The sequence below is a fragment of the Uloborus diversus genome, chromosome 8 (assembly GCF_026930045.1).
Source record: "Uloborus diversus isolate 005 chromosome 8, Udiv.v.3.1, whole genome shotgun sequence".
In the NCBI taxonomy this organism is placed as follows: Eukaryota; Metazoa; Arthropoda; class Arachnida; order Araneae; family Uloboridae; genus Uloborus; species Uloborus diversus.
Window position 1 is genome coordinate 34,766,689 of NC_072738.1, and position 14,714 is coordinate 34,781,402.

The 14,714-nt window shown below is 33.8% G+C and overlaps 1 protein-coding gene across 1 annotated transcript in view; it reads right to left on the reverse strand.

Moving 5' to 3' along the window:
- Positions 1-524: 524 nt before the first annotated feature.
- The window catches only part of LOC129227597 (uncharacterized), a gene marked incomplete at its 5' end in the record, with an annotated part of 42,634 nt that continues 28,444 nt past the window's right edge, over positions 525-14,714 (reverse strand). The window contains 2 exon segments of the mRNA XM_054862179.1: positions 525-713; positions 7,661-7,744. Coding sequence (XP_054718154.1) covers positions 594-713; positions 7,661-7,744 — 204 coding nt within the window.

Genomic DNA, 14,714 nt, shown 5'->3' on the forward strand with positions numbered 1-14,714 from the left:
AAAACAAAGATTTCAAACCTCAAGTTATAAGTTACTTTTTCTAATTTTCATACATACTTGTAATTATTAAACTATTTTGTTGTTTATTTAGCTTATTTCAAAAACGTTTTTACCAATAACAATTTTCTTTACACAGCAGATTAATTTTTATTACGTTCTAAGACAAATATTGTTGATTTAGAAAGATAAACAAAAATACCTCCCTTAAGCGAATATTTCTAGGAATTGAAAATAAGCGATTAAGTACATATTTTTTGATTTGGTGCAGAAAACAAACATCGCGTTTCCATAACAGATTTTTCAGTTTGGCTTTCAGTGGAGCACCCCTCTAAACGTTTTTGATTTTTTAGTGCATATAATCCAGGCTATAATTTTGTAAAAGACTGAAATGAATCTTTTACCCTTTTAAAAAATGCAAAAACAAAATATGTAGATTCAGAAGAATTATAAACAAGCAAATAAAAAACAGTTAATGAAGTAAAATATTCTTTATTCAACAAATGTAATTATTACATTTGCACGAAATTAATAAAAAATAACTTAACAATGTATAATACAAATTTCACCCCCTATTATGTGCTCCAAGACCAGGCTTACACTTGCCTGATAAGAGATGCCTGGAAGGCAAATTGGTTTTTTTTCCTATCTGATTCACCTTTTTTTGCCATTTGATTAGAAGATCGTTGTGAAATTTTTGCAAGTTTCTTTCGCATCTGAAAAATAAAATTAAGTAAAAATGAACAATGTTAAAAGGGTTATTAAAACGTTTAAGCATATACAGGGGTGCCCATCCCCCCCAAGCTCAATGGCGCAAATTCCCCCCAAAAATGTTCTCGCTGTCGAATCGGGTTAAGCATAACAGTTTTTAGTGTGCGTAATTTCCAGTCAAATTCATGGGAGGAGGGGGGGGGGGGAGGGTAGCGCTAAGAAATACCATTTGAACTGGAATATTGTTGGACTGTTGACCCGCCTTGCCTTTCCAAATTTTACAACGTGGACCTTGAGTAAACAAGTTTTGGGTACCCCTGAATTTTGCTATACCTTTTATTATCATTATTTTTTTTTTCAAATGTATGAATAAGTACTGGAAGAGTGGATTCATTTTTCTGGCTTGGGATGGAGTCATTACTAGATGTACATGTATACAATATGAATATTGAAACGGAAAATTATTGTCACATAGATAAGGGGTCCGGGGGGTTCTCCCCCGGAAAACTGTAGAAATTGTAGTTTTAAAACCACAGTTTTAGACGATCTTTGGTGATGTTAGGGGGATAAAAGGTTTAGCGGCCCCTTCCTGGTAATTTTTCAATATTGAAACTTTAAAAGCGCAATTGTAGATAGTCAAATGTTGTATTAAGGTGGGGCTCTCCTTTGTTTTCAAAGTTGTAGTTCTAAAACGCAGTTTTAGACTATCTGTGGTAATGTTGGGAAAACAAAAGATCCTAGGGGCTCGCCCCCAGGAACATTTTCAAAATTGAAGTCTTAAAAACACTATCTATGGTTGGGGGAAAAGCAGTTTTCTGAAATTGAAGCTCTAAAATCGCTATTGTAGACGACCTTTGTGACGTTGAGAAAAAGAGTTTCCGGAAGCTCTCCCGGAATTTTCCCGAAATTGAAGTCCTGAAAACCAAATTTAAGACGATTTTTTAATAATGTTGACTAGAATGGGGGGGGGGGGGGGTGTTCTACTTAAATTTTTGAACTTGTAGCTTTAAAAACGCAGTTTTGATAGATCTTGATAAAGTTAGTGGAAGGTGAATTTCGGTGCCGTTTCCCCGACAATTTTTTGAAATTGATACTCCAAAAATGCAATTCTAGGCTTGTCTTTGGTTGTGTTAAGGAAAGAGGGAGGAAAGGCATAGGCGGATTTACGGGGGTGCCAGGGGGTGCACAGCACCCCCAAAATTTTTGGTTGGGAAAAGAAACGCAGTTGGGGGGGGGGGGGGAATTTATAACTGCTATACCTGCTCATTTACTTGAATCCAGTGTATCACCACACGTCGCTAGAGCAAGAAAAACAAAACAGTGCTCATATTAAGAATTAAAGTAATTTTATCTATTTGGAAAAAAAAACCAAATAAATAATTTTATGCAAATAAAGAAACTTCTCAAACAATTTGTTGTTCAGTGCTGTGTTGTTGTATAGAATAATTGCATGTTCTGTAATTGGGTATTTATTCGTATATCAATACCAATTCTTCTATTTTGAAACAACAATGGCTAATAAAGTCAAAAAAAAAAAAAAAAAACATGGCTAGTGCAAGAAACTTTATCAATAAAAGCTACACCGAAATCAATCGAAAACCAACATTTTTAAGGTAAATTTTCAAAAATTTTTGAATAGGACTCCCGGACATTTTGCTGCAGTGGTGCATCCAGGGGGGAGAGGGCACAAGACTGGTGACCCTCTGTGCTGAGTAGATGTTTTAAAAAATATATTCTTTATTATTGAAGAGAAGAAAAGATCTCATTTTGGGAAAAAGCAGTTATTTTACGGAAAAAAAAAGAATGTTTGGAAAAAAAATCTTGATATCTCTTTTAAAAAGAAAATATTGACATGTAAATTTTTCAACAGCTTCAGATACTGTCTGATCTCGAAAGCCGCGACTAGCACCGTTGAACGGTTCTATTTTAAAAAGGGGTGACAGCTTGTTGAAGAGAATGCACCATGGTAGCATTTCTGCTAAAAAAAAAAAAAAAACCTCAACCCGAACCAACATCTCTAATAAACAAATCCAACGGAAAACAAAACAAAAAAAAAAATCCCCCTCACATTCGTTATCTTTCTTATCAATATCTCCCCTATTTTGATAAAATCAGAAGCGACCTGACGCATGCGCAAATTTGAGGAAGGTTGCGGTTTAAAATGTCAAACAGTAATTGGTGGCGAATTGTGTGCCTCCTCCCTCCTCTTCGCACAATCCTCTTTCTTTCATATCTCCCCCCCCCTCCCTCTTTTTTTTCATTTTTTTCTATTTCGTTTTTATTTTTTCTATTAGTCCTCAAAATTTTTCTTTTCCAAAACCCTTTCTCCAGCCAATGTTATTGCAGAGTAACTCAAATTTCGTTTCTTGGGCTTCACTTTCGCAAAATTTCCAAGGAAGATCTTCTAATCACCTAAATACATCGAGAATCGTTTAAAATTGCGTTTTTGGATCTCCAGTTTTGAAAAACTGCAGTGTGCCTAACGTTACCAAATATGGTCTTACACTCATGTGTTTAAGACTTTAATTTTGGAAAATATTCGAACACGGGCCTCCGACCCCCTTTTTCTAATATCATCAAAGAGTTTTTTTTTTTTTTTGGAAAACTACTATATTTCGAAATATTTGTGGGAGAATCCCTTTTTTTTTTTAATACCATGAAGTATTGCAGAAGAACTTCATTTTTAGGAGTTCAATTTCGAAAATTTTCCAGGGGAGAGCTCCAGAACACCCCGTCCGGTAACAGCAACAAAAATTGTCCTCCGGAGTATTTTCGAAACTTCTATTATGAAAAGTTAAAGAGGTGGCGTGGGGGAGGGCAGGGGGGTACGTATCTCTATCTGCTTGTCAAAAAACCGATTGAAGACAGTCTGTGAGCCATATTCCTAACCTAAATTATAAATATGGACTATAATCACATTTATCAGATTAAAATTTCTAAAAATAGCCTTGGAGCCACACGTACCTTTCTTGCCCCTAAAATATCACCAAGAACTGTAAAACTGCGTTTTCAAAACTACTATTTCAAATTTTTTCTGGGGCGTGAATCCCATTCCAAATCAGTAGCTGGATTCACCCATTGCTTCTAATATCGATTTTCGTTTATAACTTTTTCTGCAATTTGAAATGTTAAGAATTGCCCATCCCCTAATCTACTAAATATGGTTTACATCGCGTTTTTTAGACTTAAAAGTGTGTCCCGCCCTAAAATTATTTTCTGATTTCGCCACTGCCTTGTTATTCCGAGAATACCCCCCCCCCCCTTCCCCAGATCCCTGTTATTGTTGCACCCCCAAATATTTCGGTCTAAATCCGCCTATGAGGAAAGGGGTTCTCTCCTAAAAAATTATCAAAATTGCAGTACTAGAAATGCAGTTTTAGATTACTCTTGATGATAAAGAGAGTGTTATTCTAGCGTTACAGTGCGGGCGCTCTCCTGGAAGTTTTCGGAAATTGAAGTCGTATAGCCAAAAAAGATGGATCACACACACCGTGACAGATATTTTCCGGAAATCCTCAAAAATGGATTCAGCTATTCAGCACACATTGAAAATCAGAACTCGAGAATTTTAACGAATCAAATATCCTCCTATACATATCAGATATAGAAGAAAGTGAATATGATTTATGAAAAATAATTTAAACACCTTAAGAACAGACTGTTCTACTTCCATTAGCGAAAACCAACATCACTGAAAAAATTCTTCATAAGCTTAAGATAGCTAATAAAGAAAATATATTAATTGTCGATTGGAGGGATAAAAAATATGTTATTCGCAAACTTCAAAACTAGTGCTTAGCGATTGTCAAGGTGCAAATGAATCAATGAATCTAAACCATACTGGTCAGAATTATTTCAAACAATAAAACATTTTTGACCTCTCTCCCTCTCATCATTGTCACACGTATTCATCATGCAAAATTGTGCTACTTCCAGAAAATTTATAAAAAAATTGATAAGAAATCAAATCGTCTGATCCAGCTTTGAAACCGACACCAACTCCATGCCGTCTTTGATGTGTTTCCTTCATTGAAAAGGACACACGGTCATTAAATTTTGGAAAGAGTACCAGGACCGTCGCTAGGTCAAAAAACTGGGGGGGGGGGGGGGGGACACGCTTTTGGCAGCCTCTTAATGGTTTCAAACGCATGTTCCAATATGCAGAGAGAGAAGATTTGGCTTCCGGTTTAGCAGGGATACTCATATTAATAGACTTTAGTACTACTAAAATATAAATTTAATCGTAAGGATAATAATCAATCAGAATTAGGGGGTGTCGGAGGGCTACCTTCTTGCCTTATTTTGATATTGTATTATATAATTGAAGACATAAAAACGCAGTTTTAGACTATATTTTAAGTTTGGGAGGAAGGGGATAGGAGGTCCAGGATATCCTCTCCTGATATTTTTTTCCAAATTTTGAAGTTCAAAACACAATCGTACACACAATGTATTTAATTATGTTCAGAAGTGGGGGTCCGGAGGTTCTCCCGGGAATTTTTAAGATTGTTATTTGAAAAACTTAATTTTAGACGATCTGTGGTGTGGGAGGAGGAAAAGACTCGGGGTCATCGTTCTATAATTTTTGAAAATGCTAGCTTTAATCACGCATTCCCAATTTGGAATTATCTCTTTTTATGGCACGTAAAGGGGGTCTCCTCCGCGAAAAATTTGAAAATTGTAGTTCGAAAAATGCAGTTTTAGACGATCTTTGGTGATATTAAGGAAAAGAGAGATGCGGCTCCCCTCCCGAAATTTTTTTACATTTTGAAGCCTTAAAAACGCGATTGTAGATTTTTTTTTGTTAAAATTTAGTGCACCGCCAGTTTCTTGAAATTAAAGCTCCGAAAAGGTAATCTAAGTCAACCTTCGATGAAAGGGGGCGGGGAGAGAATTTTGAAGGGGATCGCGATCAGAAATGTTTCGTTGTTGAAGCATTAAAAGCGAGATTTAGGACATTTTTCGATGGTATTCGCGAAAGGGAGAGAATGGGGGGGGGGATTTCGATCGGTTGAAACCGCAGTTTTAGAAGATTTTCGGGAATGTTTATGGGTGGAGAGATTCGGAGTCCTCCCCTGGCAAATTTTCAAAACTGAAATTCAGTTAACGCAATCGTAGACGCTTTTAAATCCTTTTAGAGGGGAAGAAGGTTTTGGAGATCTCCCCCGAAAAATTTTCTGAATAAAAGTCTTAACAATGAAATTTTTGAAGATCTTCCGTAATATTTGGAGAACGACAGTTTCGGGACACCCTTAGGGAGTTTTTTTTTTTTTAAATTAAAGTCCAAAAGACGAAATTTAATCGGGCTTGATTGATGATGAATGATTAATTGAGAGGGCGTTTCTCGGAGGTTATGTTGGGAGCACTCTCACGGTTTTTCGAAATTGCAGTCCTAAACACTCATCAGGTGTAGGTCATCTTTAATGATGTTAGGTCAGGGGATAGGGTTTGAGAACGTTTTCCAGGGATTTTTTCAAAACCTAAGTTTTAAAAACTCACTTCCAGACCAGCTTTGGGGACGTAAAAAGAAGGGTTTGGAGCTCTCCACTCTCCCTTTCACTTTGGCTACGTCCCTCGTATCTTCATTGTAAATTTTAATTATTGATAAACATATTGTGGTAATATTTTCTTCCAATTTTCCTTCGCCAAACACGATTATTTGCTTGGATTTTCCATAATAAAGTTTTCAAATTCCCACCAAATATTTTTGCTTTCTTGCAATACAAGCGTTTGCGGCCTTGGAAAAAAGACTTAACATTTTGAACCGATGTGGTAATTTTCTGCGATACCTTAGGTCTCTATTCCACTTCATTTTATTTTATTATTATCTTGATTAAGCTTTGATTTACTTACGATTTTTACATTCAAACATTTAGAACTTTTGTTGTGAGTATTCATTACAATACTTTGAATCTCTCTTTGTATTTAACTGTTTTTTTTTTTTTTTTTTTTTGACTATCTCTCTCTCTCTATTTCAACTTCATTTCGGTAACCCATACATTCTTCTCCACTTAGCAATCATTTTCAGAACAACACTTTTCATCAAAAAAAAAAAAAGAATATTTCGGCGACCCCTATCCTATGGTCTCTCCTAATGAAGATGTCCTATTTATTTATGTATTTTTTTTTTAACTGAAGAATCATGAAGTATGGTTTTGTATAACTAGGGTCGCCGAGATACAAGGCGTGCGCCATGTTAGTTTTGTCGGCATTCCTCCCTCCCATTATGCTAATTTTACTCTATGCATAACACTTTAATTTGAGCCGAGCCCATAGTTTCCGACTAGGCAGACATACTCACTCTGCGGCCTAGTGAAGAGTGTACTGTACTGAATACTTTTTTTTTGAGTTAATAAAAATGTTTGAAGCGTACATTTCCGCGGCCCTTTACTTATAGACACTCTTAATAAAAGAGAATCGTGGATGTTCCTAAATTGTACTTTAAGATTACATTTTCTATTCGAATTTTACAGAAAAAATACTTTTTTTCACTCTTATTTCAATTTTTCATTTATAATTACTATTTTAATATCTCAAACTAACGAAGAGTTTCCCTTTTTCTTCTTTAGTTGCATCACTAGAATGAAATTGGTGGCCCCCACTTCTGAAAAACGGGGGGGGGGGGGGGGAGTGCTACGGTGACCGCCCTGAAGAGTACGTCAAATGATGTTCTTATTGAATGAGTTTAAATATTTTTTCTTTCCAAAATTTAAAAATTTCATGTTTTAAAGAAAAAAAACCTTCTGGAAAAAAATCCCCCCCAAAAATTTTGATGGCGCAACTTGCGCCATAATCCCCCCCTGTGGGCACCCCTGAGCATATAGGGACCTATAAAAATAATACCTGAACTTGAAAATGTAGAAATAGTTTCTTTCAATAAGAACAAATTTACTTCAAAATAATGCTGAGTTCAAACTTGATTTTTAAAAATTTATACTCAAAAGTTAAATACCTTGATTTTTAAATATTCTTCTATTTTCCTCTTAACTGGTCTTACAGTAACAGTTCTTCCAACAGTAGTATCATCAAAATGAGCCTATTAGAAAGAAATAAAAATTTTTCCAGCCTTAATATTCTTCTACTTACAAACGGATGGAATGACAAAAGGAAATTGAGCCATAACATAACAGTATTGATACAAGTCATCATATAAAATTGAAAAAAAAAAAAAATTAGTGATTAAATAGAAAATGGCTGAAAGTTTTGTACATGGATCTTCAATCGGCAACAGTTGAGCACCTCCCGTTTTTGGTTGCATTTTCATGCTTCAAAAGGCCTCTTCACATGTTTTTTGTATCAAATCAATCTCTCTTTGTATTGGTATCTCCTCCAATACCTCCACTATATTGGTATTCTGACATCACCAGAGTACCATCTATGTGGCTACGGAACCATGAACGCAGAACACCTGAAGGCTTGATCTGCTCTGGACTAGGGGTGAAACATGGATGTTTTAGAAACATCGATGTTTTTGCTAAAACATCAATGTTTTACTTTCAATGTTTTTTTTTTTTTTTTTTTGGACCATCTATGTTTTGGTTTCGATGTTTTTTCGATTTCGATGTTTTTGCATTTTAATTGAAAATTCTCATAAAATTTGCTCCAATTTTCTTGCTAGGTAATTAAGTTTGCTTATGGAGTTCCCAAGAAAAAAAAATCTTTTTTGCACCCGTTTTATAAGAACAATTTTTCTGTGTAGAGGATGGGGATTTTTGAGAAGATCACTACTACTAGATAGTAGAAGATGAACCAGAGAGTGAGGAAGAGGTCAAAGCTATTGGAAGAACCTAACACTGGTAGTCTGGTGCCAGAACTTGCAGTCTATTTCAAGGCTCCAGTTCTTAAACTAAAGGAAAATCCTATACGTTACAACGGTGAAAATTATAATTTTAGAAATTTATACAGGGTTCATACTCTATTTGAATAAAACAATTCCATGACTTTTCCAAAAATTTTTCATGACTCCATAAAAATGTTCATGACCTTGTTAAATGAAGAGAATAGTACTATTTCATATCAAACTTGTCAATTTTTGAAAATGAGCATTAGCAAAACTTCTACATACCACTACCCCATTGAAGCACTTACTTGTGATTGAAAAAAAAATCTGTGTACACCAAAAAAAAAAAAAACTATTCTTCTTCGTCTTTATCATACAAATTTAAGTAAAGTGAAACTACAGTGAATAGAATATAATTATGCCTAAATATCTAATATTTTTTCTATAAACAGACAGAATGATAATGAATGGGACAAAGATTGAATGAGCTACTGTTTCAATGAATTTGCTTCAAAAAATGACTTTTATTGTCAACAGTTTATTTAATCATCCACATAACTTGGTAGTATTTTGGTTCTTTAAAGTAATGCCACAGTCTTAAAAAAAATAATAAAATAAATAAAATGTTGTTCACTAGTGCTTTAGAGTACAGAACACCCCTATTTCTCTAATAGATACCTGACGAAAGATCTTTGTTTTCTGAAACCTTCAACAATTCAGATTAATTCTGATAAATTTAATAACAAAGTTATTAAGACTGATGGAAACGAACTCGGATGCAATTGCATTGCATTTTTTGAGCAGGTGTGGCAAAACGAAGAACGTACAAGTTCACTACTACAGAATATAAAATAAAAGAAGAGTTGAAAGCAACGGTAAATTCAAGATGAGGGATATCCAAGCAGTAAAATCACATTGCAAAAAAAGACGGGCGGCTGCCACAGAAGTGGATGCAATGAGATTTCAAAATTCAGATTAGTTTTTGAGATCATTCACTTTTTCAGTTTTGATAGCTTTTATGCACAATACTTGAAAATGATTAAAGATTTTTACTGCTCTTTTCGCTAGTTATTTTCTCTATTCCCAGGACATTTTTCCATGACTTCAAATAAATTTCCATGACTTTGAATGAAAATTTCAATTTTCCATGACTTTTCCAGATCTGCAATGTGCTTATTTTTTTCCCATGACTTCCCAGGATTTCCATGACCTATACGAACTCTGTTTGTAGCTGGTAAAAGTAGCTTTAAAGTATTTGATAGTGATGGCAACTTCTGTTCCATCGGAAAGAGATGCTTCTCTGACTAGTGGGATAGTCTGCGAAAAGAGAAATGCCTTTCTGGGGGACAAAGGAAGCAAACATTTTTTCTCCAAACTGTCAACACCAATATTTGGGGTTACTTATCGATTTCCCCCAACAAGTCATCCCTCTATTACTTACAATTTGTGTTTAATAACTAGCAGTACTGCACATATTTCTTCCTATTAAAAATAATTGTTAGAATTAATTTTGTATTTTTAAAATAATTAGCACAACTTTTTCTCATCATTCAACTCAGTGCTTCTCAACCTTTTCTACTTTGGGGAACACTTGCAAAAATTTCTAGATCAACGGAGCACAGTGAACTTAATACCCAAATGGTAATGAAGAAATGTTTTTATCATTCACTAGCAAAAAGACAGGGGGGGGGGGGAGAACTTTTTTTACATGAATAAAACAACTATAACTACTGTGGTGCATTTAAATTCATTTAGAAAGTAGAAATACTTCGAATGTATTGCAGTTAATGATAAACAACAAAACTACCTTTATCAGACTTCACAGAAAATTATGCTTGATATGTTTCAAAGCATTTCTGTCAAACATGTCATTAAAGTGTGCACTGCAGTCAAACAATTTATCAAAAAATGGTTCAAGAAAGAAGCAAGCAAAAAATTAAAACTAAGCACCTAGCTTCCGTGTGACACTAATGAGACACTTTGAGCCTGCCTTGAGGAGCAAAGACGTTTGATCAGACCCCGAAGTGGTTTTTTGGGGGGAAAAAGTAGGAAATAAGGAGTCAAAAATTTAAAAAGTAGGAAAAGTAGGAAAAAATAGGAAGAGATAGGACTGAATACACGTCAAGAGGAAACAGATTTAGCGTAAACTTTATTTCTAATGTAAAATAAACTAACAGTATTTTTGATTTAAAACTGTCCCAGAAATAAAGTAACAGTACTTTTGAAGTATGAAAGGGATTTAATGAAAGGCCGACTCATAAAAACAAAACGAAAGAAACAAGTTGACAATTTTCAGTATGAAAATTAAACTGCTGGAAACAAAGGTACTAAATACAAAAATAAAATCCGAATAAAAAAACAACTTTCAACAGTACAGTAATAAAAATTTGAAGTGTAAAAGAATGAAATACAATATAGCGATCGCAAAAAAAGATAATAATAATAATAATAATAATAATAATAATAATAATAATAATAATAATAAAACTCATATTTTGGTGCAATAAAACCATTTTTGTTAAAGATTTGTTTTGTCAAAAACGAAAACATTCCTTCGAGAGCATCCAATTATCGTTTGAAAATACTAACACTTTCCGTTCCTGTTGTCATTAACTGTGATACAAAAAGAAAAGTAAACATTAATTTAATTTTAGTTTAAAATAATCAGCAGCTGACATGCATTCTTGCATAAACAGGGGCAGATGTTTGAATTTGAAAAACAAAAGGAAAAAGACTGAAAATGCAGAACTAAAATAAATGTGTTCTTAAATATGGGACATAAAATTCATAATAAAATAATTAAACTAAATAAATAACGAAATAGGTAAACTAAAAGGTTTGTATTATGTTACATATTTTTAGCATTCAACACAATTTTTCTTTCAGGAACGTCATTTAGGGGGGTCGGGTGGGGTCAATTTCTCCCCTCCCTGGCTTTAGAAAATTAATGCTTAACTATAAAAGTTTGTGTGGTTTTTATTATTTTCAGACAAAATTTGCATTCAGTATATATACTTCGTTAGCCATCCCGAGGGAAAAGTCAAAATGACGGGCCAGTTTTAATTTTAATCAAGAAATAAAAACGAATATTGTTTTATTGGTTTGATGGTTTTTTACCTCCTTCTTCCAAAATTTTTGTCACAGAACAAAAAGGAAAAAATCAATGCATGGTAAACACAATATTTTTACTCAATCCTCACCATACAACAAAAATATTCATCTGGAAATTGTTCACGAAATTGAGAGTGGGGGGGGAGCAACTCCTCGATATTGATGATATATCAGATTAGAAAATACCCATTAAAAAGAAAAAAAAATACAGTACATATTTGCTTGTGGCGGTAACCCCTCCCCCCACCCCCCACCCAAATTTTAAAAATGTGAAGAAATAAAAACGGAATCTCGCACTTAAATTGATTTCCGATTTTTCTCCAAAAATCGGGAACATTTTGCCCATTTAGGTTTTTTTTTTTTTTTTTACAAATACACTCTTTGCAAGGAAAGAAACTGAAATTTTATAAACTATTTTTTCATGTTTCCTGTTTAGAATGAACAATAATCATATTCATGTACGAAAACGGTTAGTTTCTGCGATTATTCTGTTCCGTTTTTGCGAATTTTTGTTACATGTAGCTTTTATTTTGTAATAACATCAAGAAAATATGTACAGTGTACAAGTTTTGTCATTTTTTGCTTCCTTACGTTCATTTTAAGGTTTTACATTGCCTTTCTGTTTAAATAGAGCTCTATTTCCCTTGTAATCATCTATACGAAAAATTGGTGAATGGGAAATTCTGCTTTTCCCGCACTTTTCGAACAGTCGACCGTTTACTTTAACTAAAGCTTCTAATTGACGGGTAAGTAATATATAATTGCATCAGAATGTGCCGGTATCCATTTCTTTATTGTTTCGTTAAAACAGTAGGACTGAAGTCGGGGCGATAAAAAGAAAAGTCGATCATAAACGCAGCAACGGTAAAAAAGTCACTTACGAAAATTTAACTTTTAAACACGTAGACGCCGCGGCGTTCCTTCCAGAAATTACTGTAGTCAGTCAATGAAAAGTTCAGGATCCGCTTGTTTCTTTTGCTTTTCAAAATTGAAACATGCAGAAAATTATCGGTGCAGCATTGTAAAAATAAGAATCAATGCACAATTAGAAGTGCTATACTGAAGAAAGAAAAAGTAGGAAAAAAAAGGAAAAAGTAGGAAAATAAGGAGAGAGCTCTAAAAAATAGGAAAAAGTAGGAAAAATAGGAACTCTTCGGGGTCTGTTTGATGTTCGGCTCTATGCTGGAGAGAGCTACACGAAATTCTTGACCCTGTCTCTTTAGAGATGATCTCTTGCTGTTTATTTATAAGTGTGAGGGCTGAGAAGCTGAGTTCGAAAAGATATGTAATAGAAAATGGTAGTAGCACAACAATAGCAAGACCAGACCCCGAAGTGGTTTTTTGACGGAAAAAAGTAGGAAATAAGGAATCAAAATTTTAAAAAAAAGGAAAAGTAGGAAAAAAATCACTTAAAAAAGTAGGGAAAAAATGGGAAGAGATAGGACTACGCACATGTCAAGAGGAAACATTTAGCGTAAACTTTATTTCTAATGTAAAATAAACTAACAGTATTTTTGATTTTAAACTGTCCCAAAAATAAACTAACAGTACTTTTGAAGTATTAAAGAGATTTAATGAAAGACCGAGTCGCAAAAACAAGACAAAAGAAACAAGCTGACAATCAACAGCATGAAAAATAAACTGGTGGAAACAAAGATATTATTTACAAAAATATGAAAATAAAATCCAAACAAAGAAACACCTTTCAACAATACAGTAATAAAAATAAATAAATAAATAAATAAATAAATAAATAAATAAAAAATTAAAACAGTAATAATAATAATAAAACTCATATTTTGGTGCAATGAAACCATTTTTGTTAAAGATTTGTTTTGTCAAAAACGAAAACATTCCTTTGAGAGCGTTCATTTATCATTTCAAAATACTAACACTTTCAGCTCCTTTTGTCATAAGCTATGATACAAAAAGCAAAGCAAATATTAAATTAGTTTTAGTTAAAAATAATCAGCAGCTGACATGCATTCTTCTTGCATAAACAGGGGCAGATCTTTGAATTTGGAAAAAAAAAGGAAAACAACTGAAAATGCAGAATTAAAATAAATTTGTTCTTAAATATGGGACATAAAATTTATAATAAAATAATTAAACTAAATAAATAACGAAATAAGTAATTTAAAAGGGCATTTTTTAGCATTCAACATAAATTTTTGTTTCAGGCAATTCATTTATGGGAGTCAGTGAGGTCAATTTCTCCCCTCCCTGGCTTTGGAAAATTAATGCTTAACTATACAAGTTTGTGCGGTTTTTGTTGTTTTCAAATAAAATTTGCATTCAGAATACATCTTCGCTAGCCACCTCCGAGGGAAAAATCAAAATGACGGGCCAGTTTTAATTTTAATCAAGCAATAAAAACGAATATTGTTTTATTGGTTTGATGATTCTATACCTCCTTCAAAAAATCAGTAATCCAACGTCATTAAGCACAAAAATTGCAAAAAAATTGCAGACACGTGTTTCGGTGTTACAAGGAACCCCTTTTTCAATGCAAAGAGGTGTGAGCTTCTGGATTTCCATTGAAAAAGGTGTTCCTTGTAACACCGAAACACGTGTCTGCAATTTTTGTGCTTAATGACGTTGGATTACTGATTTTTTGAATCTTCAGCACAAAGGTATTTATGCGTTATCTATACCTCCTTGTTAAAAAAATTTTGTCACTGAAATAAAAGAGGAAAAAATCCATGTATGGTAAACATAACATTTTTATCACAGGCAAAGATCAGTTATTGTCCATTTATCACAAGAAGGCACTTTGCCACGCCTCCTCGAACGCAGAGTTCCATTTTACACGGGGGTGATCGGTAAGCAATCCACGCGCTTTTGAAGAAAACAACCAGACAGCCTTAATTTGGGCGTGCATTTTAATGTGCAAAAAAGTCTTAGTGGCCATTATATCACTTACTTCACTTGTCTGTTGTCATTTTGGTTATTCTTGCATTTTAAAAGTGCTGCTTTTACAACAAAATGCTATGATCCGAATATACCTTCTGCCGAAAACAGCGAAATAGAATTATCGGATAAAACATGACTAGGGAGGAGTCAAGTGCCTTCTCGTGGAAAACGGACAATACTAATGTTTCTCTGTGCATAAAAG